Source organism: Felis catus, chromosome B2 (assembly GCF_018350175.1).
Source record: "Felis catus isolate Fca126 chromosome B2, F.catus_Fca126_mat1.0, whole genome shotgun sequence".
NCBI lineage: Eukaryota > Metazoa > Chordata > Mammalia > Carnivora > Felidae > Felis > Felis catus.
The window spans coordinates 30,851,729-30,879,692 of NC_058372.1; the positions used below are offsets into that span (position 1 = coordinate 30,851,729).

The 27,964-nt window shown below is 50.8% G+C and overlaps 3 protein-coding genes across 20 annotated transcripts in view; all 3 read right to left on the minus strand.

Annotated features, from left to right (window-relative positions):
• Positions 1-4,445, minus strand: part of TNXB (tenascin XB) — a 57,535-nt gene extending 53,090 nt beyond the window's left edge. For 6 of the 13 annotated variants that reach the window (XM_045057290.1, XM_045057293.1, XM_045057292.1 and 3 more), the window contains exon 1: positions 4,264-4,439. The gene's annotated coding sequence lies outside the window, so the exon portion shown is untranslated. Of the gene's footprint in view, positions 1-4,263 lie in introns of all 13 variants that reach the window. The other 7 variants (XM_045057291.1, XM_045057295.1, XM_045057296.1 and 4 more) reach the window with 2 other exon arrangements.
• A 5,457-nt stretch (positions 4,446-9,902) lies between these two features.
• On the minus strand, positions 9,903-19,169 carry ATF6B (activating transcription factor 6 beta). Of its 6 annotated transcripts, none has more exons than XM_011282295.3 (19): positions 19,011-19,169; positions 18,554-18,633; positions 18,342-18,420; positions 18,000-18,091; positions 17,339-17,474; positions 15,673-15,765; positions 14,911-14,996; positions 14,633-14,768; positions 14,413-14,544; positions 14,134-14,267; positions 13,278-13,463; positions 13,093-13,184; positions 12,495-12,674; positions 12,218-12,328; positions 11,954-12,035; positions 11,675-11,745; positions 11,340-11,451; positions 11,115-11,199; positions 9,903-10,589 (listed from the first exon to the last, which is right to left on the minus strand). In XM_011282295.3, the coding sequence occupies exons 1-19, from the start codon at positions 19,114-19,116 to the stop codon at positions 10,360-10,362; spliced, it is 2,223 nt and encodes a 740-aa protein (XP_011280597.3). In that variant the 5' UTR covers positions 19,117-19,169; the 3' UTR covers positions 9,903-10,359. The 6 variants fall into 6 exon arrangements, with proteins under 6 accessions (XP_011280597.3, XP_019685948.2, XP_011280596.3 ...); XM_019830389.3 differs by having other exon boundaries at positions 11,675-11,742; positions 19,002-19,155; XM_011282294.4 differs by having other exon boundaries at positions 19,002-19,155.
• Positions 19,170-19,627: 458 nt separating this feature from the next.
• On the minus strand, positions 19,628-21,237 carry FKBPL (FKBP prolyl isomerase like). Its single transcript, XM_003985960.5, has 2 exons — positions 21,043-21,237; positions 19,628-20,790 (listed from the first exon to the last, which is right to left on the minus strand). The coding sequence occupies exon 2, from the start codon at positions 20,699-20,701 to the stop codon at positions 19,652-19,654; it is 1,050 nt and encodes a 349-aa protein (XP_003986009.1). The 5' UTR covers positions 20,702-20,790; positions 21,043-21,237; the 3' UTR covers positions 19,628-19,651.
• Between the last annotated feature and the right edge of the window lie 6,727 nt (positions 21,238-27,964).

Consider the following 27,964-nt stretch of genomic DNA (forward strand, 5'->3'; position numbering starts at 1 on the left):
AACTAGAAACCTAACCCCCATCAACACCACCATATTTTGACATATTTGCCCTTTTTTTTTTTAATGCTTATTTGTTTATTTTGAGAGAGAGACAGAGAGAGAGAGAGCTGGGGAGGGAGAGAGCGAGAAAGAGAGAGAACCTAAAGCAGGTTCCACACTGTCAGTTCAGAGCCCGATGCAGGGCTCAAACTCATGAATGAATGGTGAGATCATGACCTCAACCAAAATCAAGAGTCAGATACTCAACTGACTGTGCCACCCAGGTGTCCCTCTCATTAACATCTTTTTAATTTGCTCACTTCTCTCCCTCTTGACATTGTTAGAATTCAAGCCATCACCTGCCCTTTGCTTGACAACTGTATTCGCCTCCTAGCTGGTCCCTCTGCTCCCCTGTCACCCCATACAATCTCACAAAGACAACTAGGATGTCCCACTCCCCCTAAAAACTCTCCAGTGTCTCTCTTCTGAATTCCTTTCAAAGGCTGACAAACAGCCCTGCCTCATCTGGCCCCTGTTGACCTCTCCCACCTCATCACCCATAACACTTCCCTCCCTCTCTCCATTCCAGTCCCACTGACCTTACATCCCTCACCCTCTTCCCAGACTTTTGTATATGTGAAACCCTCTTCCCTTCCCTCGTGGCCTCCTTATCCCTTATGTCTCAACTTCATGTTGCTTCCTCAGGAAACCTTTCCTGCCCAGGTCAGGTTCCCCCTCACATCAAAGCACCATGTAACTCCCATTTGTACCATGTATAACAATTTATAATCATATATTTATTGGTGGGATTATTTTAATACTTTTTTGTCTACACTCAATCTTACCTACTAGATTATAAGGTCCATGAGGGCAGGCATGGCCCTGATTTTTTTCTTGGCTGTTGTATCCTTGCATTTAGACATATTAGGTGCTCGATAAATATTGACCATATGGGTGAGTGAAAAGTTCAGTTTAAGCTGAGGACTAGCATCAGGGCTAGAACCAAGAACAGGACCAAGGTCAGGGCTAGGACCACGGACAGTGTCTGGGACAGGAAGCTGGATAGAAACCACAGCACAGGCAGAAACTGGCTAGAGAGGCCAGGTGTGGATTCTGGCAGGGCCGGATAGTGCAAGCACTTTAGAAAACCATTTTGCAGAATCTATGAAATCTACCAGAGCTCTACGAGAACCCTATGATCCACCAATTCCACCCCCAGGAATATACCCATCAGAGCAGTACTACTCATAATAGCCCAAACCGGGAACTACCCAAATATCTCACCTCAGTAGAATGGATTAAATAAAGCATGGTTTATTCATACTGCAACTATATGTAGTAACATGGATGGATCTCACCAATATGGGGTTGAGCAAAAGAAGCCAGACGCAAGAGAGAACATGCTGTAAAATTGTATTTATATGAAGTCTGAGGAGGGACAATGTTAATCAGTAGTGTTACAGGTCAGAGGTGTGGTGCTCTTGGGGGAATAGCGACCAGAAGGGCATAGTGGGGAAAGTCTGAGGTGCCAAGAATATCCTGTGTCTTGATCTAGGTGCTGGTATCCAGCTGTTTGTGGAATCCACTGAAGCAAGGATTGGGCCTCACAGAAAGACAAAAGGTGTTCAGGGTGAGCCAGGGCAGGGGGCTGCGGCAAAGGGACACGGAGGGTTCAGTCCAGGTGAAGGGTTAAGGAGAGGTGTAGGCAGGCGCTCAGCTCTTCTGGACCAGAGACTGGAGACAGGAGGGCAGGGTGAGTGTGGAAACGCTGACCGGCGAGGAGGGAAGGGACGGTGACCAACACACACACATTTCCTGGCTTCCTACCCATAAACTTCTTGAGTCTGAGAAAAGGGAGTTTTCAGGGCTCCCCGCCACCAGCCCAGAAGAGACGGAGGGAAAGCTGGACAACAGTGAAAGAGCATTTCCACACTAAGAGGCACCGTGCCAGAGAAGGTCCAGGCAGAGAGGCCTGGCATGCAGAAAGCTGCCCTTTCCTGGGCCCCTTGGCCCTTCTGTCAGCTTGGAGTGTAGCCTTGGGTACAAGGTGGGCTCTGACCTACCCTCAAATCCTGTCACTCTGTGTCTAAGGCCATGCAAACCAAGGGGTGCATGCACACACAAACACGTGTACACATCCAAATATACCGGAGTGTGCACTCATCCACAAATACAAGTATGAACACACTTATACACAAATAAACCTGCATCTTTGCAGGCACGCATGTGTGAGTGTGTGCACAGGTGTGTGTGCGCACAATCTCCTCTTCACGTCTCCTCCACATGTATTCATTGGGTGATGCCTAAGAAAGCTGATTTCTCACTGGCTCAGGGGGCAGCTGTGTGAGGCAAAGAACATAGTTGGAACCAGATGGGAGGCCCTGCTCTAAAGGGAAGCAGCAGATACCTGGTGCCCCACACCCCTGGGGGCCTTTGTCAGTTGTCCGGTCCCCCTCCCCACCACTGGATCCTGCATCTTTCCCTACTCAGTGGTGGGGTGGGGGAGGGGGACAGGTTCCCTGCTGCAGGAAGTAGAGAAGCTGGAAGGTAGCAAGGCAGGCCTGAGAGGATAGGGGTAGCCTCCCCAGTTCACAGCCTGGAGCCTCCTTCCCCACCCCCACTCCTGCCCTGTCACCACCTCTCCACTCCCCACCTCCAACTCTGGGAAGAATTCTGCTCTTCTCTCTGCACTAGGAAAGCAAAGAACTTGGGTGTTTCTTGTGTTTCCCCCTCATCATCCCCCCCTACTGCTGTGTCTGGGGCGCCTTTCTGCAGTGGGGAGGGGGGACATGGCTTCCCCCTTTTGGCATCCTCCTCACAGTTGGAGGGCTGGCAGAGATGGGGGCATCCTCCCAAGCTGTGACTCAGCTTGCCTGGTATTCATGTGGTGGCCAACTTTGACACTTTGCTCATCAGGGACTGTTGGTCCCAAGAGGTGTGAAGAAGGGCCGGCTTCCATGAGGGATGTTCCAGAGTTGGGCGATTTGGGCCCCACCCCCCTGCCTCCCTCTGCCCCTCATGCCACCTGAGTGGTGAAAGTAGAAGGATTCCAGGAGTGTGAGAGGAAGGAGGGAGATGGGGGGTGGATGGTTCCAGATATTGGGTTGAAACCAGAAGGTAAGGAGGTGCCAGGGAGGGGGAATTTGGGGGGATCCAGATGCCCTTTATTCTGGGGAGCTAATGGGCCAGAGGAATGGAAAAAGTAAGAGGATTTCTGGGCCCCCAGTGGGAAAGAGTCAGGGGGCAATGAGAGACAGGAAGGCGGGTTCAGGTCCTGCACTGAGTGACCAGGACTCAGGGGGAAGGAAGTCTGAAGAACTAAGGTGCCGTGTCTGTGGAGACAGGGGAGAGAAAGAGGGGAGGGAGCGGGGATGTGGGAAGCGGGTGGGGACTGGAAGCGGACAGCCGGCAGCTGCGGTGTTTCCGACTTGCTTCCCAGTAGTTCCTCCGGGTTCCATTTCCAGTTGTTTCCAAGCCATTAAATTCTTTCCAGGCGAGATAAGGGGCCCGCCCGCCCCACCCAGGGCGTGTCACGTGTAGGGGGCAGGGGGATGTTTAGACGGACAGAAGCAAGGAGAGCCTGGAAGGGGGACGGAAGGAAGACGGAGCTCCTGTGCCCCTGGAGGCATCTCTTAGTCAGCCCGCCCCGCTGAACCGTGAGTCATGGGTGCAGAGCTCTCAGCCAAGAACAAGTTTTAGGATCCTTTCCGCAAGCTCTGTGCCCTTCCCAGAGCTGGGAATCCTGACTTTGCTTCATTTCAGAGTTTCTTAAAGGCTCAAGACCCCCAGACCTCCCTCCCAGATCCTGTAACCCACATGCTGAGAGGCTCCCTCTGGCACCTTCCCGGATGTCTAGCCTCCGCTGCTCCAACCAGAGCACTTGGGATCCCAACCAGAGCACTTTACTCCTGAGATCCAGCTGGCCACTGGTTCAGCCTCCAGCCCCTTGTTTCCCCTAGTGAGGGCACCTCCGAGTCCTACCTCATCGATAACCACCTTCACCCTGGTGCCACCACCTGATCCCATCCAAACCCTGCGCGCGCGCGCGCGCGCGCGCGCGCGCACACACACACACACACACACACACACACACACACACACCCTCCACAGGGAGTCTAGTCCCCAGTGCAACGTCCCTTTTCCTCTGTCCCAACAGAAAGTCTCTGCTCTGCGAGGCTCTCCTGAGAGCTCTCCCGTCACACCTTCGCCTGGGGTGTAGGGGTAGGACAGAGTCCCCACCGCTCCCAGGTCTTCCCTTGTTCTCCCCAGAGCTCTGCTGCTTACCTGGGCAACAAGCGGCTGCAGTGCCTCTGCACCTGCTCTGTCCCTGACCTTGGGAGGGGAGTTCTCAAGACAGGGCAGAGCTACCGTGTCTTGGCAGCCCTGAGCTCCCTGGAGGTCCCCTTGCTTGTTCCCTGCAGCAGGGGCTCACGGAGCTGCGACCCGACCGTCGATCTCGGCAGCGACAGCAAGAAGGAGGGAGCCTGCAGTGAGCAGGGGGAGGAGAAGGGGAGGACCAGCATGAGGTCAGGGAGGGGAGCGGAGATAGGGCAGGTCCTCCCACCCCTCCAGTCCCTGCCAGGCCTTCCCAACGTCATCGAATGCCACCCCTCCTCCCCTCCCTGTCTGGGATCACTGAGTCTCACAATACCGTCTTGCCTCCTGCATCGCTGGTCCTACCTCCCACACCCTTTCCTTGTCCCATTTTTACTCTTCCTCCCCACCCTAGTTTTTGCCCAACCTGACATCCCCAATCCTTTATGCCATTTCTCCCCCCACCCCCCACCATTTCCCCACCTGTTGCTCCTGCTCTCTCACTGGGTTCTCCTCTCTACCAGCACCCTTCCTCTTGGCCAGCCCCTCTTCCTCCTCCCTCCCTGGCACCTCCTCTCCCACCTCTGCCCTGCTCCCACTTTGCTCCAGCTTGGATCCTGTCCCTCCTGCCTGTTGCCCAGCACCGGTTCTTTCTCTGCTCCCCCACCCCCCCTTCCCCACCCCAGCCACTGCCATTCTTTCCTGGGAGTGTGGGGCAGGGGCAGGGGTGAAGGAAACCCCCCTCGACCCTTTCCTGCCTGGTCCCTTTGCTTCCACCTGCACCTGTCTCTTCCTCTCCTATCTTTTCTGCTGGCCCTGTCCTTACACTGCCTCTCCCATCCGTTCTGGTCAGTCCACCTGTTCTCAGCTTGGGATCATTGCCCCCTTTTCATTCGCCTACCTCAGCAAATTCTAGAGAAATGGCAGATGAGGCTTGAGTGCTTGGCTGAGCACCAAGATATATGACTTGGGAAGGAAGTTGGGGTTCAGGAGAGACAGGGAAGAGAAGCTGGAAATTTAGGAGAGAGGCTTAGGGAGCCTTAGCTCCCTTAGCTAGAGGCAGGAGGCAGATATGGGGGGGGGGGTGGTAATGAATGGGAGGGTGTAGTCAGCAGAAAGCCGACAGGAGCTGATGTTGTTTGGGTGCTACAGGGGAGCAGGAGCAGAGGTAGGAAGAGTTGGGGGCTCAGGAAAGAAAGCACTTTGACCTCAGGCAGAGACAGGAAGACTGATGCCAGAGGAGAGAGCAGCAGACACTCCCACATAAGGATGGCTCTTTCTTGGCTCCATATCCCTTTGTGCTCCCTGCCCTTATGATGGGCTGAAAAGAAGACTTTTGTCACAGAAGTATCCAGGGTGAGGCAACCCCACCAGGTTTCACAGGGATTGAGTTCTTGCTACCCCGCTACCAACCTCATCATCAGGGAGTAGCTTGGCCTAGTCACAGGTGATGGGTGAAAGGGACCTGGAGGAGCCTGTATGTGCCCATCTGCCACTTAGGTTGGGGCACAGGTGTCTGCACCCCAGACTGGATCCCCCTGGTTACAGGTGTGTGTTGTTCCTGCATCAGGGCACACTGGCACAGTGTATGGCTGCCACATGCCCAGTTAGCTCCCTGTAGCCGAGGGCAAAGGCTTGCATGGACCCTCGCGTGGGTGTCCCCGTGTGTGTCTGGGTGTGTGTGTGGCTGTTTTTTTCCTGGCTTTGATGGGGAGGATGAAGTCAGCATCTTGGACAGAACTGGGCTCAGCTTCCTTCCTCTGCCTTGGCCCAAAGCCCCCAGAGCCTGGAGTGGGTAATAACTTCCCTCTGATTGGGAGGCCTGGGGGGAAGCACATGAAAGGGTGAGGAGGGAGAGTCTGAAACAGCATTATTTGGGGAGAACAGACTGCACAGAGGATGAATTTTCCCTCACATCCCCAGATTTTGGTAATTCCGTCTCATGGTTATAGCCATTGTTCTTCCTATGTCTTATTCTTGGTTTTATGATTTACTAAGTATGGCCACCATAAGTATACTTGTCCCACAGAGTGGCCAGGAGCCCCTGGAGATGTGAGAACTCGAAGGATGTCTGTGGGGTGTTCTGGAAGTCCACGACTAGGAACAGATGGGATACGAATCTCAGAGAACAGAATGGGATTGCAAACATTTACAAGGTTACAAGGCATTTGGAGAAGCCACTGTAGGCTTAACAGACATAATTCCAGTTTCTGAGATCATCATTGTCTAAAATTTGATTCACCCCCTGGATTCCAGCTCTTGGAGGAGCTCTCGTCTTACATGTTTGCATTTCATCAGTAAAGCACAGACATTGCATCGCGCAGGTGCCTAATGAATTCTTGTCACTGTTGAGTTATGAAAAGACTGGGTGAGAAGGATGGGGAAAGGGAGTCTGGCAGGAGCCCCAGACCTAATGGTCAGAGCCGGTTGCCTTCACTGAGGTGTTTCAGGTGACGGTAGAAAGATCGGTGTTGCTGACAACTGTCCACATGCTCTGGCTTGTGGTCTCAGAATCCTAGGTCCAGGTGTCTTCAGCTCTGGGCGCCCATCCTTGAAAGAACCTCCATGTCCCTGTCCTGACCTCAGGAGGATATGGGAGAAAAGATACAGACAGGAAGGAAAGGAAAGACCAGGAGAAGGGAGGGAAGAAAAAGAATGAGGGCAATTAAGGGCAAGGACCTGAAGGAGAAGAGAAGGAATGAAGAGAGGCCAGGGGCTGTGATCCAAGGGAGCAGTCCCAGAGAGGGGGAAGAGAGAAAAACAGTTGTACTGGGCTTCCGTTGACAAAACACTTTCCAACACAGTGCAGGCATTTGATCAATCCCACTTTGTGGCTGAGGAAATGGAGGGTCACAGACATTAGGTGACTTGTCCAAGGGACTTTGCTAGTGGTGATAAAGGTGAGCCTCAACCCAGGTTTTCTGATCCCAAAGCATGTATTCTCTCCCCTTCCCCAGGAACAGCCTTGGAAAGATGCAAGGCTTAGGGCAGAAACAAATGAAGGGGCTTCTGGAAGAACTTGTTTGAGAAGGAGGGGTAGAAGATCTGGATTTCTAGAACTTTTTTTCTGCATTCAGTTGCTATGCAGATTTGGTAAGAAACCACCAAGTTTAAGATAGGGGACTCAACATTCCACTACTGAGGGGTGGGACTGGGAGATGGTGAGGAAGGGGAGCTCAGAGAGAGGAGACAGCCTGACATGAGATGGAAGAGAACCACGAGGCTGGGGCTGAAAAGGGGGCCACAGAGCCACAGAAGGAAGGATTTGGACCCATAAAACTTCCTTTGCCTGGAGACGCGGGTGTGGGGAGAAGGGAGGGGGGAGGACATTTCTATCTCGTGACAAAAGAAAGTCACACAATTGTTTTGTTCTCTGCTCTGGGGCGGGTGGGCGCCTGTATTTACCAGAGGGACCGAGGTCGCTGTGGCAACCACACATCTGGGCCCCCGAATCCAGATGTGCTGTATCCAGAAGCCATAGCAGAACGATGAGGCAAGCATTAGGCTCTCTAGTCCTGGCCCCCACAGCTGGGAAGAGGACGGGGGATTGCAGTGGTGAAGGGGGAAGAAGGGGGAGAGGGCTGAAGCGGGGGAGAGGAGAGGAAGTCGCCCCACAGGACAAGGAATGTGGACAGAGGAACAGGAACGGGGAGGGGGTGGCATGAAAAGGGAGGAGTTGAGCACAGGGTCAGCAGCAGGAGGAGGTGAGAAGAACAAGTAAAAAGAAAGGGAAGAGAGAATGGAACAGGAGGGAGGGAGGGCAAAACACAAAAGGGACAAGAAACAACAAGATGAACATAGACTGAAGAGTCCAAAAGAGAAGGTGAGGGCTCCCAGTGGGACAGAGGGCAAAGAGAGGTGGGAAAGGAAAGGAATTTGGTGCAAAGAGGCAGAGGCAATGGGTCAGGGAGGATAAGAGGAACAAAAGGCCGGATCCTGAGGAAGGAAAGCGGCCCAACAGAAAGACAAAGTGGGCCTGGGACAGGAGGGGCCAACAGGAGGTGCAGGAGTGACAGTGGCCATACACTGAGGTGGCCTGGGATAAGGCTGTGGCTGCAGAGCCACATGGGCCTGGAGGGCGGCAGCCAGAGACTGACCTGCCTTCACCTTCCTGCCTTGCACACCCCTGCTCCATGCCTCTCCTGATCCTTTCCACCACTCCACTCACTGGGCCAATAGTGTCGACTGCCAGTTCACATCAAGGTGCCAGCTGTCCCCTGCCACTCAGCCAGATGCGCTGCAGGCCCCACCTCAGGGCCCCAAGTCTGAGATGCCAACACTCAAGCACTTTCCTGAGCTGGGGTCAGTACAGAGAGAGATGGGACAATGAAACAGTGATGAACCCATTTGGGATTAAGAGTGGAATAGAGGAGAAAAGGACAGTGTAAATGGAAAGAGAAAGGTGTAAGGAACAAGGGACAGGTGCACCTTCCAGGGACCAGGCACTGTGAATATCTTTTACCCTTACACCAACCCTGAGAAGTAGGTAGGAGTATTCTGCTTTACAGATGAGGAAACTAAGGCCCCAAGTGTTTAAGTTACATATCAAGGGCATCCACTAATGAAAGGTAAAACAGGGAAGGTAAACTCAGGTGATCTGTCTCCCAAATCCTTGCTCTTGCACTGGGCCTGGATAAGCCTCGAGGGATGTGGGGATAGGGAAGCCGAGAAGCTAGGGCTGTGCTCCGGAGGGAGGAGAGGCCTAGTTCCTGGGAGCCCTGGTTCCAGGTTGCCATAGTTACTCAGTCTGTTTTCACCCCAAACACAGTAATGGGGAGTGGGGGAGCCTGGCTAGACACGTGAGGTTCACCCCTCCTCCTTCAGGCCTGGGCTTGTGGCCCGGGCGGCCCCTGTCCAGTCATCTGGGCGTTGAGCCCAGGCCCAGCCCACACCCTCTAGCTGACCCAGGACACTCCTGCAGGGCCAGGCCTGAGGCGCTGCTGGACAGGAGCCGCCGATGGGATCCCCCCAGCTTGAGTGAGATTTGGCCCCTCACCCTGTCCTCTTCCCCTTCCTCCTAATTAGAAGCACAGCCTTTCCTGCCAGGTCAGTTCTCATCCTTTTCTTTCACCTGGACTCACAAGTCTCAGTCTCCCCAAGTTTAGGGCTAAGAAGATGCTCTTGAACATCTCCCCTTCCCTCCAAACACTGCCCCCTTCTCCACTGTGGCCCCTCCTTTCTGGCTTACAGCCTTCTGGCCCCAGCTCTGCTGTTTGTTCAAGTTGCTCATCCTGGAAATCAAGGGAGGGGAGGGAGAACCTGCTAGAATGCAGGAGACCCAGGGACGCTGCTTACCCCAAAGGGCGTGGGGCCCCCTGTCCTTCCTGTTTACTCAGACACATTCCAGGGATCTGTATCCTCAGGGCTGTCATGCCAGGAGACATCCCACCCTCATCCCCCCAGCCCCCCGCCACCCCCACCGCTAGACACAGACATGCCCCAGTGTTGTAGGGGCGGGGACAAGGGAATGACATGAGGTCTGGGATCCCACACCCATCCCACCCCAGAGCCAGCTATGTCTTCAGTGCTTGGTTGTCTGATATACTGTCAGTACAGAAGCCACTTTCCCCCAATTCCCCGTCCTGAGCCAGGAAGGCAGTCACCATTCCTTCAACTCCCTCCAAGTTGTTTATTTAATAATAAAAAAGAAGATATACATATACATAAACCTGATCTCCCACCACCATCCCTCCTTTACTCCCAGTAACTAGCTCCAAAATGTAAAAATGTCCCTTGTCCCTCCCGGGGACCAAATTCCCACCTCCACCCCCTAAACAGAGAAACAAAAGAATAAAGAGTGTGCAGGAGTCCACCTACCCCAAAACTTAATCTCGAAAGAAGCAGGAATTAGGGGTTCAGAGAAATGAGAGGAGCCCTATATTCCAAAAAGGGGTGAGAAGAGAGGTAAACCCCCTCACCCCCAAATAAGGGCTTAACCCCACACCCTGTCTTTCCTTTACCAATTGCCCCAAGCCCAGGGATCAGAGAACTTAGAAAAAACCCACTTGGTCACCCCCCACCTCCCGTCCCCCACCACCAGCTCTAAGTCAGTGTGAGTTGCACAGGTCAGGGGTGATTGAGGTAGAGGGGCTGGTGGGAGGCCTGGCGTGCCTGGCCGGCTGCAGAAGCTGGCAAGGGGCCACCTGTGGCATTGCCTGGGGTCGAGGATGGCTGTTTTCGGAGCGAGGGAGGCACCGTGGAGGTCTTGATGTGAATCACCCGGGTGTCCATGACCTCACACTCGATCTGCATCATCTCCTCATAGTCTCCTGGAGCCCCCCGGCCTGACAGGGTCTCTGTGAGAAGGAGAGAATTAAGAAAGAGGAGAAGCGCAGGCAAACAGAGAGGAAAAAAGTAGTGGGCAGGGAGGGAGGGGCAATGGTGAGGAGACGGTCCATAGCAGGAGTTGAACGAGAGGGTAGGGATGGGGTTGGTGCAGGGAAAGGAAAGGGGCAGGAAAAGCAAATGACATCGATGAGTCACAGAGGACACATATGATTGAGGTCACAGAGGAAAGGACAGCAAGAGAACACAGAAGGTGAGACTCTGGCCATTCCCAGCTCACCCCCTCTGCCCATACCTCCTTGAGCACCGTCACCAAGGGATGGCCTGCACCCTCGTCTTCCTCCCATGTCTCCTGCATTCGGTTTTTCTCTCCATCTATTTCCTGCATCTTCTCATCCAGGAGTCTAGTCTCTCTCTGGAATGGCCCACTCCTCTCTCCACTTCCCCCTCAGCTCCTCATGCTGGATCTCCCTATCAGAACCTCCCCATTCCTCGATTTCAGGACCCCTCCCCAGATCTGGCAGGGAGAGAATTACCATTGGGGGCCATGGCAGGCATCACCAGGGACATCTTGGGCCGAGAGGTCTTGTTGTGGCTGATGGCAGGGAGCAGCAAGTGGTCCTGGGAAACAAAGGGGCCGGGCCAGAGGGCTGGAGGAAAAGATGTGGACAGGCTCTCCCCACCTCTACTCTACAGCCTCAGCCTGAAGACAGATTGCTGGAGAGCGCAGGGTGACAGGGATGGGGCAGGGAAGGACTCACCCTTCGGAAGGACACAACATAAAATGTGTCTTCTCGTCGGTCAATTGCATCCAGGAACTCTGGCTGCGAACGGTCTGGGTGGCGATATAGCTGCAGTTGGCCCGCAGAATCCCTAGCCAGGAGGGGAAACAGGATTTGGGAGAAACTAAGCCCCATGCCCAGTCCCCACCGGGGAAGATGGGAGAGGGTAAGAGAAAAAGACACGAGACCCCAGTGGATGAGGGAGGCATAACGCCATTGGTGGCAATGATGACAGGCACAGGATAGCTCCTGGGGGTGTAGCTCTTTAGAGTGAAACCTCCCTTAGTAACAGACAAGCACCCTCATAGACTCACCTTTCTGGGGGCCCAGGGGGCTGGGTGGGAACTGCCTTAACTGGAGGCGACTTCTTCCAGAGCTGAGACTTCTGGAAGGAGAAGTATCTAAGGATTTGAAGAGGGTGAAGGGAAAAGGGAAAGAGACAGACGGCCCCTGGAAGCTGATGCCACCTCACACCCACCCCTCCACTTCCCCCAAATGATCCCTCAAACCTCCACAATGAGATGCTCCCTCAAAATCCCCAGGACATTTAGTCTTCCAGTGGCCTTCCTTGAACCAGCCCTAGCCCCTCCTACCTGTTTCTCCTGGGCCCTCTGGGGGATCTTCCGCCGGCCTCTCTGGTGACGCTGGACCCAGCCGCTCAGCTCGTCCGCAAGCCTAGGGAAACAGAGGGGTAACACCTCTGTAAGGAGCCAGAGCTCCCATTTTCCTTGCCTGCGCACAGGAGAGGGAAGAGAGGGCAGGGAGAGTTGGTACTTCAGTACACAGGGATAGCCAGGCTGCCTGTGGAGGGGGCCTCAGAGGACAGGGAAGATGCCCCAGCTGGGGATCCCCCACACCTCAGGGACTCGGTTCGGTTGAAGTGCCGGCAATCAGAGGAGAGGAAGAGCTGGTCCAGGTCTCTCAGCAGCAGCTCCTTGGCACTGCCCCCCGGGAAGGCTGTCAGGTTCCTGGAGTGAGGCAGGGAGGAGGCAATGATTAGAGGCTACCCCACGCCCCTCCCCAACAGAACAGGCAACGATGGCAGGAGAACTCTGGTTCCCCTAGGAAGAAAAAGTAAGTTTTGGAGAGGAGATACACTCAGCATCCCCAAAAGAGAGAGGGCCCTCTCCTTACCTGAAACTTGGCCGGCCTGGGGGGCTGGGCTGGGGCTCCTCAGGGTCCAGGGAGGAACCCTGGAGGGGTTCAACTCCATGAACCGGCTCTTGCGCTGAGAACTCCAGCAAGTGTCTCCGGGGTCGAGGCTCCTCTCCGCTCATCCGAGGAGAGATGGGAGCTGGAGGAGGGTCACTGATGCTGAGGATGAGGAAGAATCGAGTAAGGAATTCCACCTTGGTCCAGGGGCTGGTTAAGATCATGGGCTCTGCAGAAAGCCTGCCTGGCTTCCAATCTATCCTGCAGAGCGAATCCCTTCATGTGTACAACGGGAATGAGAACCATCGCTACCTAATAAAGCCAGGAAGCACGAGGAACTCAGCAAGCACTTAAAAGTCACTATCTTTACCATTGTTATTACCACCATCTGCTCCAGGACACACCATTTGAGAGAAATGATGGAAGGAGAAGGGACTGGCTGGATGCCCCGTGGGTGCTGAGGACAGCTGTGCTGCCTGAGTGTAAGTGGAATGAAAGGGCCTGTGCCAAGGCAGGCAGGCAGGCAGCTGTGAGGGTGGGCTCTACCCAGAAGCTTTAGGGGAGGCAGGGAAGGTCTCACCTGACAGGTCCAAAGTTGAAGGCAATGAAAAGAAGGAACACCATGATGCAGACCACCTTCCTGTTTCCAGACCCTAACTTGAGCTCGCTGTTCTAAGGTGAGAGAGAGTGATGAGAGAGGGGGTGAGTCATCCCCAAGGAGTCTGCCTGTATTCCCAGGAGCCTCCCTGGGACGGACCGTCTTACTTCGGCCAGCAGGGCCTCCAGCCGCCGCCGGAGGGCAGCATTCTCCCTGCGGAGCTGCTGGTTGTCGGCCAGCACAGCCTGCAGCCGAGCCTCCAGCCCCTGCAGATACTCCTTCTTCTTCCTCCTGGACTGGCAGGCCGACTCCCGGTTCTTGATCATTCGCTGCTGCCGCTTCAGCAGCTTTGCCTAGGGTACCGGGAGGATCAGAAAAGGAATGACAGAGGGGTGGGAGAGGGGAACTATGCCTCCCAACTTCAGGAACTGATTACCCAATGCTCACACTGGCCACTCTATCCCCTTCCTGACCTCTACCGACACAGCCAAGACGGGTTATTCCTCTCTGCTAAAACGTTCCACAGAAGGAGCCCTTCTCTCAACCACTCCCTGCTCCTGTCCCTCAGAGCTGAGAGAAGTCAGACTGTAGGAAGGACTTCCTCCATCCTGGTTCCTGGTGCAAACTCAGTTCCTTTCCTTGGTGGGTGGGGTCTTCCTTCCTCTCAATTCTTTTTAGGGCCCACACTTTAACTTTGCCATAATTAAAGAACACTTTACCTGGTTTTCCCCTAGGAAACAGTCTCCCTCTTCCAACTACTGCCACAACCATAACACAGTATGGGTCCCCTGCCTTAGATTTACTGACACCAATGCCATTTCTCCATCTTCAGTGTTAGCAAAACTAAGGATCCTAAAATTACAGAGCTGATACTCATATATAAACAGGGATCCACTCTGACCTTCAGGGTCATCTATGGCTTTGCTTCCTCACTTTTCGATCCCTCCTCATTCCACAATTCTCTCTTCCATGGCAGACTTCCTCCCCATTACTAGTCTTACTCCTCTCCTCCCCAGTACTTACATCCACTTCAGGTGGGCAGGAGTTCCCAGGCATAGGAGCTGGAACAATGCTCTTCCTCTCAGGCCTTGGAGCAGGGGGGGCCGGCCCCTCAGGCTGGACCCGAATAGCACCTTGGATGAGGACAACTGGTGACACTGGGGCAAGTGAGCAGGAGAAGGAGGTGAGAGCTGTTCTTGTGTCCATACCCGTACCTGAGCACCCAAGGGCTGGGAGCCTCAATGGCTGTGAGCTCCCCGAGAAAGTCAATCCAGTCCGGCTCCTTCTCTCCTATTTTAGTACCTGGGGGTGGTTGGACAAGAGGCTGCAAAAGGATGGTGGTGCTAGGAGGCACAGCTCTGGGTGGCATTGGGACAGTGGTTATCACCACAGGTTTGGGCTGCAGCGGTGGCTTCCGGGTAGGCAGGGCTTTGCCTGAAGGAAGGGAAAAGGAAGAAAGGAAGGAATGTCAGGACTAGAGGCCTCTTGCCGGGGATCCCAACATATCAGCTTGCCCCATTACCTAAGGAGCCATCGGAGGATGGGCCCATGCTGATCTGGACACCTCCAAGTGGGGGGCCTAGGACATCCCGCAGGAGACACCCTTGAGGGGATGGTGACTCTGTCTTCACTTCCAGTACCTCCTCTCCTATAAAACCCTGTGTTGGGCATTCCAAAAGATATGTGAGTCAGGAGGGATATCAAGGAGAAGGAGCTGAAGAAGAGAATGCTTTCATACCTCTGAGAGGCAGAAGGAGCTCACTGGAATGTCTGGAGAGAGTAAGAAAGGTTGATGCTCACCTGGTTGGGGGACTCTGCTGAGAGCAGGGAAGCCTCAGAGTTGATGGAGGAAGATGGAGAGACAGGCTCTAGCTTGGTCTGGACATCTGTGGGGTGTCAGGATAATATAAAATGCTGGGTATCAGATAAACACTGAAGGAGAAGAGGATTAAGATAGGGGATGGAAGACATGGTCCTTCCCCCTTGTACCAAAAACTAAGACTATTCTGGCCCTAGGCATGCAATCCAGAAGGCAGAGAACTATGGGGTTGCTGACCTGCTGGCTCTCTTCCTACCTCTTTGCCCAGAACTTTCTTTTCTCCTTCACTGGCTCCTGAAGCTGTCTCTATGCTGACAGCAGCCAAGTCTGAATTTCTACCCTTGACTGCTCCCCTGTGTCCCAATTCTGACTCCCAAGGTGCCTGCTGGTCATTCCTTTCTTGTGCCCCACCACCCACCCAAATTCAAGCTGGCCTTAAATGGGGCTCACAGCTTGTCCCTTCACACAAATTCCCTTTTTACTCCGTCAGGCTCCCAGGCACCAAATCACAAAGCCTCAGTCACCTCTGAGCCTTCCTGGCCTCTGTTAAATCCATCTGTGAGACTTGCTGGTCACCCCACGTGGGTGAAATAAAAGTCATCTGAGGGCCAGATTCAACCCCAAGGTCAACAGTCTGCCGCTACCTTTGGTCCATACAACTCTTTTGGGTACTTAATTATAGAACTGCCAATATTGCTATTTAAAAATTTCAACTTATGTTTATGAATAGGTAATATACTCACAAAACTCCAAAGGACCAAAAGGTAATTCAGTGAAGTGGATCTCCTTCCCTTTCTTGTCTACCAGCCACCTGGATCCCTCCTCAGAGATGATCACTATTTGATTATTAACCACGTGTTATGACACTCATGAGACTCTCCAAAAGCAAAGATTATGTTTTATGCTTCCTGTCTATCAAACTGATGGGTAAAGCACAGGCCCTCAGAAGATAACCTAAATACAAGGGGAGAATCGCCTCCTTTGCAAAGTCCTCAACAGTCAAGGTTTATATCCTTATCTTGTTGGCGAATGTGATCTGTTTCTCTCTCCAAATCCATTTTCTATACTAATCTGCCCCGCCCTGAGGCTGGGGAGGAAAACAGAATGGACTGCATCACTGGGCTCCCTTGCCAAAGACAGGCAGTGCCAGGAAACCCTGAAGGCGCTTTGTAATCCACAACAGTGAATTCAGCACATTCCCTGGCCTGGGGGCTCGTGCTCTTGCAATACCTATCTGCCCTAGCATGAAACTCTGGCATCAAATCCTACACAGGAAGTCACTGCAATTCTTCCATTCTATGTCATTCTTTCTGCCTCTTTTCAGAATCCAAATATCTTTCTTGAGGAACTGTATCCAGTCCTGCCTCTCCATGATCCATTCTCTCTACTCTGTCACCAGAGTCAGCTTCCTAATCACACTGTTCTCCTGCTCGATTCTTCAGTCTCCCAACTGCCCATAGGATAAAAGCTAAGAGTCCCTTAGCACGGTTCTCACTTGGCCTGCAGCCTCTGCAACTTTCTTGCCATTTCCCACTCCCTCCTCACATCCACTCTGAGGAGATACAAGCTCCCTAGATACACACACACACACACACACACACACACACACACACACACACGTGTGCGCACATGCCACAGTCCCCACATTCATCTTGTGCCTAATTTCTATGTGTCCTTCAAACTCAGTTCAGGAAATGCTTCCTCCAGGAGCACATCACTGATCCAGCCCCAGTAGGGTGAGCTGCCCCTCTTATGAGTTTTCATGGCACCTTGCGATGTCTATCCTGGAGTTCCCACACCTGCAGCAACTGGTATCTGTCTTTCCCCTCCCTCCACACTACAGGATTCTTGGGTCAGCATGATGCTCACATCTTCATCTTGCATTCCCAGCACCCCGTCCAGTATGTGGCATGGAGTAGGTGCTCTATAAATGTTTACTGTGTAAACACCTAAGAGTAAATAAACTTAGTAACACTTAGTGAAATAGTGCAAGTAATGTTAACTGTAGGATCTAGGAGTTGAGTATATGGAATTTCAACTTTTCTGTATGTTTGAAAAATTTTTATAATAAAACTTCAGGGGTGGGAAATAAATAAATATGCCCTAAAGTACTGTCCATAAGTTTTTTAAAAATGCAAAGCAACGGGGCTGGGGCAGGGGGGACAGTTAAATGTCTGACATCAGCCAGGTCATGATCTCAGGGTACCTGAGTTTGAGCCCCACATGGCATCAGGCTCTTCCGGCTCTCCTCTATCAGCACAGAGTCTGATTCAGATCCTCTGTCCCCACTTTCTCTGCCCCTCCCCTGCTTGCTTTCTCTCTCTCTCTCTCTCCTGCTGCCTTGGTAAAGCCCCTCTCCCATCTACCCTGCCTTGGTAAAGCCTGGGGGTGGTAGCAGGCTGTTATTACCTGAGGGGTCATCAGAGGTGGGACCCACATTGATCTGGACCGTTTCAAATGGGGATGTTGGATCATCTCCTAGGAGGCAGAGTGGGGGTGCCAAGGACTCTGTCTTCACAACCAGCACCTCCCCTACAGCAGGGACCTGGGTGAGAGTTGGGTGAAGTGGTGGGGGGTCAGAAAAAATAAAACAAGGAAGGTGTTGAGAGCAAGAGTAAGAACAAAAGTTTTTACTAATTTTTGACTAGCTTTTACTAATTACTAATTATTTGACATTCTGGTTTTACTGAATATCTCCTTAAGCTGTCTCTGGCCCCTCGTTTTCTCTATATTATTCCTGGGAGGGTTGATGAAGTCTCATGATTTCCAATATTGCCTTAGAATGGACAACTGGGGTAAGAGCAATTTCAGAATTCTCAGCAGCTAACAACTCTCTTCTTCCTGGCCCCACCATGGCTGCCACATATCTCTATTTATTAAAATGACTCCATCTTCACTTACAGACAACCACAGAGGAGACATGGAAAATGAGGATATTAAAGAAATCCAAAGGCACCACCACTACTCCATGACCCATAGCACACAAAACATTTTCTCAGCACCTATGCATGAAGGGACTGGAACACCATCCCTGCCACAAACAGCAGAAGGAAGGAGATGGTTCTCTCACCTGGCTAGAGGGCTCTGTGGAAAGACGTGATGATTCAGAGCTGAGGGAGGAAGAGGAGCAGGGGGAGGACGGCTCAGACTTCACCTGAAGATCTGGAAGAAAGGGGTTGGGGAATAACCAGGAAGCAGAGCCTGAAGAGTCCAAAACGTGCCCAAAGCCTTGGAGGTGAGGATCCCCTCACCTGGGGCAAAGGGGAACGAACACATAAGGGGCTGAAGGAAAGAGGAGTGCACAGGCACTTATGAAGAGGAGGTGTGAGGATATAGGGGAGTGTGTAGTTCCTGGAAAACAGTGGAAAGAGAGGGTTTTGTAAGGATGCAGGAATCACAAGGGATATCTTACCTGGAAAGATAGGCAGGGGGTCCCAGGGTGGCTCAGGAGGGCTGACATCCATCCCCACGTCCAGGGAACTGCTGCCAAACTGAATAAAGAAGGACATTAGACGACAAGAATGTGAAGGCAACGGCTTCATGAGCTCTGGCTTGGGGCTGAGTCCTTGTTCCGGGGCAACTCCCGACCCCCAAAGGTTAGAGACAAGGCTAGAGAAGCAGTACCGGGACATCCTGCTCTGGGCAACGGAAGAGCTGCGTCTGCTCCTCCGCGACATCATCTAAGCCAGTATACAAGGTGCTGTCTGCAAGAGATGAAGAGCATCAGGGGGTCGTCCGGTGGCCCAGCCTACAGATCCACACACAGCCCTGGGCCCATCCCTCATTGGCTCGGCTCGGCCAGACCTACCGCCCGCCCACTTGAAACGTGATACCGCCAAAGAACTTCAGCTCCTCCTTCCCCCACCCCGGAACAACTCGATGTTTCTGCAGGGAGCAGAGGTCTTTCCCAACTCCCGCATCCCCCCGAATGCACAACGAGCCCCCCTGCTCCGCCCTCTTTCGGGTGATGGATTCCGTATTTGCCCAGCCTTCCGCTATGGACCTCCGCTTCCTCCCTGCGTGCCTCAAAAGCATAGTATGCCACAGCCCTCCTCCCTCCCCCAGGCCTCACTCCGCAGACCCCAGTCCTCCGGGCTCAGCAAGTTATCGGTGAAAAAACGTGTTGGGTCCGCAATCTCGCTGAGCAGCATCAGTTCCGCCATCTTTCCCTCCCGCCCCCCAGCCATGAGACGGTCCCCAAGACCCGCCTCTCCCCATCATCAACTAATCAGTTGACTCTTAAAAAAAGGGGGCGGTGTCCCGGAAGCTCTACCGACCAGTAAGAGACCTGGGTGCTGAATACTTGAGATGGCTGGATAGGGCGGGCCAATGGGAGCACGGCAGAAGGACAGCACTCCCGCTGAACGGGGCTGTATAGTTTGCGCATGCGCCGGGCGGGACCCAACGAGAAAGCCTGGGAGATGTAGTTCTCGGGATTTAAAGGCCCGCCATCTCCCCCAATCCTAAATTCAGAAGTTTATGTATCGTCCATTTATCCTCGGATATGAATAAGCCCCCCCAAAATGTAGCACAGGTGATCATATGGCTTTTAATGGTAAAAGAGGGAAGGAGGCGCACTGAGTCCACTGTTATCTCCCCTAAGAAAGCAAAAGCTAGGAATGAATGGGACATGGCTGAAACCCTCCCTCTTGGTCCCCTCAAAATCTCACGACATAAACCACAATTCACAGGTTCCTGTCTCTTTTAAGATTTAACTTTTAATCAGCCAAACATCTTGCGCAGACCCTGAGCCAGCCCTGCATCTTGTTTCTTCCCCTGAATAATCACCTTTCCCAGCTCTTCCTGGGCTGCCCGGTTTTTGGGGTCTACCGCCAGCACCTTCCTGAGGTCAGCAGTTGCTTTTTCAAGGTTCCCAAGGGCAGCCTGGGCAACCCCCCTTCGGTACAAGGCCTTTAAATGGCCAGGTTCCCGCTCCAGCACTCGGTCACAGCTCTGGGCTGCCAACTGAGGCTGCCCTAGCAGCAACTGACAGGCAGCCAGATTGGCATGAAGAACAGTTCGTTCTGGAGGGCCGGGTGGGGGTAAAGTCAGCAGCAGCCGAAGAGCCCGTCCATAGCATCTGGCAGCCGCTTCAGGGTTCCCAGCTCGAAATAATTCTGTGCCCCTTGCACGTTCTTCCCTGGCCAAGGCCTCCTTCTCACTGGCCTCCAGCTCCCAGGAGTCCCTGCCCTGAGTGAAGGAGGCCAGTGTGAGCCTGAAAGGAGGTCCAGAGTGTTCAGAGAGCTGAAGCTCTGCCTCCTCACCTTGACACATGGACTCCAAGCATTTCTCTATGAGTTCCCCCCAAGTCCCCTCCCTCCATGGGCCTAACCCCATAGTTAGCTCGGTCCATCCCTCTGGCAGGCCTGACCCAAAAGGAAACCCAAACGCCAGTACCCGGCAGCAGGAGCCCAGCTTGGGTTTGTCCAAGCCATGGCCACGGATTATGATCTTTTTAACAAAGCTCCCATCCGGACAGTACCAGAGATCAGAAGCTTGAAGGGGCTCTGGCATCTCACTGGTTGATCCAGGAGACTTAGCAGAGTTTCCTTGAAGTCCAGCGGCCAGTTTTTCAGTTCCTTGAGAATTCTCTAGAATTTGGCTGGCTTGATTTGGGCTCACTCTCAGCTCAAGGATTTCAGTAGGAGGGTCTGGGGACTGCTGCTTGATCTGGGTAGTTGAATCAAGGTTATCCTGGGGGTTCTTTTCCCATTGTTGTTGCGGTTGAGAGGTGTCCTTCTCTCCCACTGGATTGACTGGTGGCATCTCCATTTGGCTGCCTGGTCCCTTCCACCGTGGGTGAATCCACCGTGGGTGAACAGTTTTGGTCAGAAAGGGGTGGATTGGTTTCAGGTCAGCACCTAAAAAGAACACCAAAACAATGCTAATGGCAGAATTCTTACTTAGACGTCCTTTTTGTCCTCCCCTGTCCTGGGACCCAGGCCCCCAGTTCTCAGTCTTTTTTTTTTTCTTCCTCCAAAAATCCCTGTCGGACTAGAGCCTCCGGCCCACCCAAAACTAATCCAGAACTAATGCAGAACTATAAATTCCACAAATCCCTGCGGTTCGGATAGCCGCCCCAACTACGGACACCCGATCGAGTCAAAAAGTACCTGGGCAGCCGAAACGCCTAGCCTGGTGGCAATATCCGGACCATTCGGATCACCTCTCCTTCCGAAGCTAAGTGCTTCCTGAGTACTGTCCTCAGAGTCTTGCTCCACGGGGAGAAGACGGCCGTGGGCCAGGGGCATCTGGGGACAATAACAGCTAACCCTGAGCCCGCGAGGCTGCGAATCTAATCAAATTCCTGTCAACCAATCCGGCGGAGGGAGAGACCTGGTTAGCCCGCCTTTTGGACGTGACATCATTCCCCCCGCCCCCCCCCCCCCGCCCCCCCCCCCCCCCCCCCGCCTCCCGCAACCGGGAAGCTGTAGGCCTTAGCAACCGAACCTGGCCGAATCAAACCGAGCTAGCGAGGTCCGACTGGTCAGGTCATTGAGACTGAAAGTCTGGAGAAGTCCTGAAATGGGAGACTGGGGCTCAGGAGGGAGAGCGGGGGAATGACGGAGCTAGCGGTGACTGATGGCGGTAGCAATCTTTTTAGGTGAAGACCCCAGGCCCACCCGTCCAACCTACTCCTTAACCCATTCAGTCCAGGGTGCTGCAAGAGAAACCCCCAGGCCTCTTTTTCCTCATTTGCCCCTATGTCCTGGGATAGGGATTCCCTGGGATCACTTGAAGCTTCTTACCTGTTCCCTCATACTCATCACTGCCTTTCAAGTCTTCTTCCTGAAGAAATCTTAGTCCTTTTCAAACTTTGATGTGCATACATATCATTTGGGGAAACTTAAATCTCAGGTTTGGATTTAGGAAGTCTGGGTTGGGCCCCACATTCTGCATTTTTCTTTTTTTCTTTTTCTTTTTTTAAATTTACATCCAAGTTAGTTAGCATATTGTACAATAATGGTTTCAGGAGTAGATTCCAGTGATTCATCCCTTATGTATAACACCCAGTGCTCATCCCAACAAGGGTCTTCTTTAATGCCCCTTACCCGTTTAGCCCATCACCTCACCCACAACTCCTCCAGCAACCCTCAGTTTGTTCTCTATATTTAAGAGTCTCTTATGTTTGGGGTGCCTGGGTGGCTCAGTCAGTTAAGCATCTGACTTTGGCTTAGGTCATGATCTCATGGTTTGTGAGTTCGAGCCCCGTGTCAGGCTCTGTGCTGACAGCCCAGAGCTTGGAACCTGCTTTGGATTCTGTATCTCCCTCTATCTCTGTCCCTCCACTGCTTGCACTCTGTCTTGCTGTCTCTCAAAAATAAATAAAAACATTAAAAAAAAATTTTAAGTCTCTTATGTTTTGTCCCCCTCCCTGTTTTTATATTATTTTTGCTTCCCTTCCCTTATGTTCATCTGTTTTGTATCTTAAAGTCCTCATATGAGTGAAGTCATATATTTGTCTTTCTCTGACTAATTTCGCTTAGCATTATACCCTCAAGTTCCATCCACGTTGTTGCAAATGGCAAGATTTCATCCTTTTTGATTGCCGAGTAATACTCCATTGTATATGTATACCACATCTTCTTTATCCCTTCATCTGTCCATGGACATTTGGGCTCTTCCCATACTTTGGCTACTGTCGGTAGCGCTGCTATAAACATTGGGGTGCATGTGCCCCTTTGAAACAGCACATCTGTGTCCCTTGGATAAATACCTAGTAGTGCAATTGCTGGGTTGTAGGGTAGTTCTATTTTTAATTTTTTGAGGAACCTCCATACTGTTTTCCAGAGTGGATTCACCAGTTTGCACCAGCAGTGCAAAAAAAGATCCTCTCTCTCTGCATCCTCACCAATATCTGTTGTTGCTTGAGTTAATTTTAGCTATTCTGACTGGTGTGAGGTGGTATCTCATTGTGGTTTTGATTTGTATTTCCCTGATGATGAGTGATGTTGAACATTTTTTCACGTGTCTGTTTAGCCATTTGGATGTCTTCTTTGGAAAAGTGTCTATTCATGTCTTTTGCCCATTTCTTCACTGGGTTATTTGTTTTTTGGGTGTTCAGTTTGATAAGTTCTTTATAGATTTTGGATACTAACCCTTTATTTGATAAGTCATTTGCAAATATCTTCTCCCCTTCTGCCAGTTGCCTTTTAGTTTTGCTGATTGTTTCCTTCACTGTGCAGAAGATTTTTATGTTGATGAGGTCCCAATAGTTCATTTTTGCTTTTGTTTCCCTTGCCTCCAGAGACATGTCAAGTAAGAAGTCGCTGTGGCCGAGGTCAAAGAGGTTTTTGCCTGCTTTCTCCTCTAGGATTTTGATGGCTTCCTGTCTTAACGTTTAGGGCTTTCATCCATTTTGAGCTTATTTTTGTGTATGGTGTAAGAAAGTGGTCCAGGTTCATTTTTCCGCATGTTGCTGTCCAGTTTTCCCAACATCATTTGCTGAAGAGACTGTCTTTATTCCACTGGATATTCTTTCCTGCTTTGTCAAAGATTAGTTGGTCATATGTTTATTGGTCCATTTCTGGGTTTTCTATTCTGTTCCATTGATCTAAGTGTCTGTTTTTGTGCCAGTCTTGATGTTTACATACTGTCTTGATGATTACAGCTTTTTAATACATCTTGAAGCCCAGGATTGTGATGCCTTCTGCTTTGGTTTTCTTTTTCAGGATGGCTTTGGCTATTTGGGGTCTTTTCTGGTGCCATACAAATTTTAGGATTGTTTGTTCTAGTTCTGTGAAGAGTGATGATGTTATTTTGATAGGGTTTTTAATTTTTTTTAAATGTTTATTTATTTTTGAGAGAGACAGAGACAGAGCATGAGCAGGGAAGGGCAACGAGAGAGGGAGACAGAATCTGAAGCAGGCTTCAGGATCTGAGCTGTCAGCACAGAGCCCGACGCAGGCCTGAACCCACGACCTGAGCCGAAGCCGGTCACTTAACCAACTGAGCCACCCAGGCACCCCTACATTCTGCATTTCTAACAAGCTCTTGAATGGTGATGCTGCTGGTCCATGAACCACACTTTGAATGATATGATTCAAGAATAACCTCATCCCATTCTCCACCCTTGCTCTGTGCCCCTTCAGTTGGTCCTGTATTTTGTATATATAACTAGCATAACCTGTTCCATTGGGCATGTCACTGGATGGAAAACTGGTCCTCTTCCTCCTCCTAATAAAAGAAGTAGGTCCCACACAAAAGTGTGATTCAGCCTTGCTTGACCAGCTCCCAGCACTGGCTGGGCCACCACAGCTCTTCAGAGAAGAATCCCATTCTCAGTACTTCACTTTGGCTCCTTCTTCACTTTACTCTCTAACAACCTACCATTGTGTCCCAGACTACAAAGACCATGTCAGGACAGCCAGGAGGGGAGGTAGTTTCCTCATTAGGCACAGAATTGTGTCAGAACAGTCCTCTCCATTTTGTGTTGAGACTCAGGTCATTAACCTAGACTTTTTCTCAAGTTTTACTTCTGGGTTCTGGGTCAGAATAACCTTAGTCCACTGCTATCTTTTCCCCTATGGCTAAATAGTCTGATTCTTGTAATCCCAGGCTCCCTTGTAAGCCCAGGCTCCTATTGAAAATTAATCCATATTTTCTCCCTCTCTCCTTCCCCCTTTCCATTTCTAGGGTTTTTTGAAAAGGCAGGAAGTCTAGAATGAGTCGCAAAAGTTTGATTACACCCTAATCCATGGACAAAGTTTGCTAATTTGTGTTGTATGCCTTAACTGAGAGGGCCACTCTGATGACCCTTCAAAGATCAGCTTCTCTCAGTGAAAAGAAACTGTATTCTGCTACAAATATATTGCTTTGTAATGTTCTCTTATTGTTTTGTGTGTGTATGTTTCAGTTCCAACAGACTCGAGAGGGCAGAGGCCTTGTCTCTATATTTTTGTGTTTCTCCTTCCTTCCTTCCTTCCTTCCTTCCTTCCTCCTTCAACAAATGCTTATTGAGCACATGCTATGTTCCAGGCAGCATGCTAGGAATTGAGGGTACATAGATGAATGAGATAGACACAGTCTCTGCTCTCATGGAACTTCTAGTCCGTCAAGAAAATAGTAATTACAGTAGCACGGAGAAGTGTGAGATGCTATGAGAGTGGATGAAGGATTAGGAGATATTCCTTAGGGATGAGACATTCTTACTGCCATTCAAAGAATGAGTTAGAACTACCTCTCAGTTCTATAGAACCCATATTGAAAACCACTGAATTAAGTGGTCGACTTTGTCTCTTCAGGTGATCCCCTGTCACCATTGTGACTATAAAAACAAATACAAGCATAGGCACATAAACTCCTAAAGAAAGTAATCCAAAGCATCCAAAATGAAAATATTTTTGTATATTTTTAAATTTTTATTTATTTTTTATTAAAAATTTTTTAATGTTTATTTTTTGAGAGAGAGAGACAGAGGGTGAGCAGGGGAAGGGCAGAGAGAGAGAGGGAGACACAGAATCCAAAGCAGGAGCTGTCAGCACAGAGCCAGACATGGGGCTCAAACCTACAAACTGTGAGATCATGACCTGAGCCAAAGTGGGACACTTAACTGACTGAGCCACCCAGGTGTCCCGAAAATATTTTTTTTTAATAAATAAAATTTGAATTTCATCAAAATGAAAACACATTTAAATTTTATGTAAGAAGACTCGGAATTCTCAGAGGAGGACTCCATGGATCTTTAGATTTCCCAGGTCTCAGCTTGAGAAACAGAGGAGTAGGAAGGGACAAAGATGTGAAGACTCAGAAATGGGGAAAAGCATAGGTTCTTCCCCAAAGTGTTGCTGCATGAATGTTAACTGACTCACTGCTTGCTCTCTCCTGGTTCCCTGCCCCTTGAGCCTCATCATGTGGGGGCTCCGCTCTCTAGGGATAGTCACCAAGGAATGGGGAAGAAGTGGGGAAACACGCTAGGAGGATTATATCCCCAGGCCTGACTAGAGAACATGGGATCTGAGTCTGAGGAGGACACAAAGAGGATGACAAGTGAAAATTTGCTTACCTGTTGGGGTAGAGCCTTGGACTGAAGAGTGAGGAAGGAACACTGTTTCTCATCTTTCTCTTTCCCCTAAAGATTTGAGAATGAACTGGAAGAAGAGCAGCCTTGAGGGAAAGAGATGAAAAGGAACTTTCTTCTCCAAGTGACTAGATTCAATCCCAACCTCCCACTACAAGTGTCTCCTGCTCTCCCTCTTCTTTTGGTGTTTCAGGGACTAACCTCACAGCACCAAATTGTATGGGTGCTTTGGAACATGACTTACCTTGTGTCTAAGACATTTCTCCTGTCTCAGGTGAAAGGGATGGGAGGGAGTAGCACACAGGAACCTCTGGAAAGGAAATGAGATCATAGGAGACTCTGTGTTAAGAAAGTCAGAGAGACATCTTGGGAGAATGGAAGGACTTGGGGTGGGGGTGGGGTCACTGCTTTTGCAATCTGTGATTATAGACAATAGACCCTATTCTGGAATAATTCTTCCTTCATCCAAGTCATTATAAAGGACATTTAATGCCTTGTTGAAGATCATTCTGAGGGAAATCTCCACATATGACAAGTTTGTGAGGATTTACCTGTAAATAATTGTTTTTAAACCCCACCTGGTGTCATTTCTGTCCTGTCTTTCTTCTTTCTTCTTTCTTTTTTCTGAGTCATCTCTTTTCAAGGTAACTCAGAGTATCTGGCCATATTCTGGTGCTCTCCTTGCCCTATCTTATAAGGGCATTTGTGTGTGTGTGTGTGTGTGTGTGTGTGTGTGTGTGTGTGTGTGTGTTTTAATTGAAGGATAGTTGACACACAATGTTACATTAGTTTCAGGTGTACAATGTAATGACTGGACAAGACTATATGTTATGCCACGCTCAACCACAAGTGTAGAGCCCGTTTGTCACTATACAGTATTATCGTAATAGCATTGACCGTATTCCCTATGTTGAACTTTTAATCCCTGTGACTTATTCATTCCACAACTAGGAGCCTGTATTCCCTGTTCTTCATACACTTTGCCCATCTCCTTGCCTTCCTCCCCTCTGGCAGCCATCAGTTTGTCCTCTGTATTTATGGGTCTGTTTCTGCTCCACGGGGGCGTTGTTTTGCCGTCATCAAAGATCCAACCTGATGGCAGAAGCTGAGAGAAGAGGTTCAGGAACTGGTGCAAGATAATTTGTGAGCTGGTGGTTGTTCCTTGTTGTCTCCATACACACAAAGCTTATGGCACTTGCCCTCTAAATGGGTGAAGTAAGATTCTTATTCATTCAATAATCTTTACTGAGTACTCAGAACTTGTCAATGGAACACAGAGAGAAATATAGAGAGAGCCCCACCAGCAGTCTAATAGGGTAAGGTCATAGTTAACAAAAGCTCCAGAGGCAAGCATACAACTGATAAGTGGCAGGGAGGTTATTTCCAACTGGAGGGTGATCTGAAAAGGAGTCCAGGGGGTTGAGTCATGGAGGATGGACATGATTTTGACCTGCAGAGATTGCAAGCATTTGTTTATTGCAGGTGAAGGAAGCAATACAAGTCAGGAGAGATAAGGAAATGAAAGCCACTTTACATCCAGTATTATTCATCTCTGGCTTGTCAATCTCAGCTTTCTCAGAGATCTCAATATCCCATGCGGGCTGCCCTGTCACCAGGCATCAAGCTGGTTGGAATTTTTTATACCCTCACATTCCCCTGCATTCCATACTCACCACATGGCACCATATGCTGCAGTTACTCTCTGCGATTTATCATCAGCACGAGAGACAAAAATTCTAGCTTTCCAAAGGCTAAATAAATTTCCCCTTCTGTTTAGCTTTGGTGGTTTCTGTGGTTTTAGTTCTGCTGGGATTTATGTCAAAATTGTTCCTCCCTCCTCTGCTCCCAAAGCATTTTAGGGTTGTATTAGATGCAGGGTTTTCAGGCAGGATGAAGCAGTGAAAGGCAGACTTTTCCACAGTGAAATGTTTAATGATAAGAGCTGCTCTTTACCGAATCTTGGCCATGCATTATGACCACAATACCAGGCACAGGGCTGTTTTGTATTTATTTTT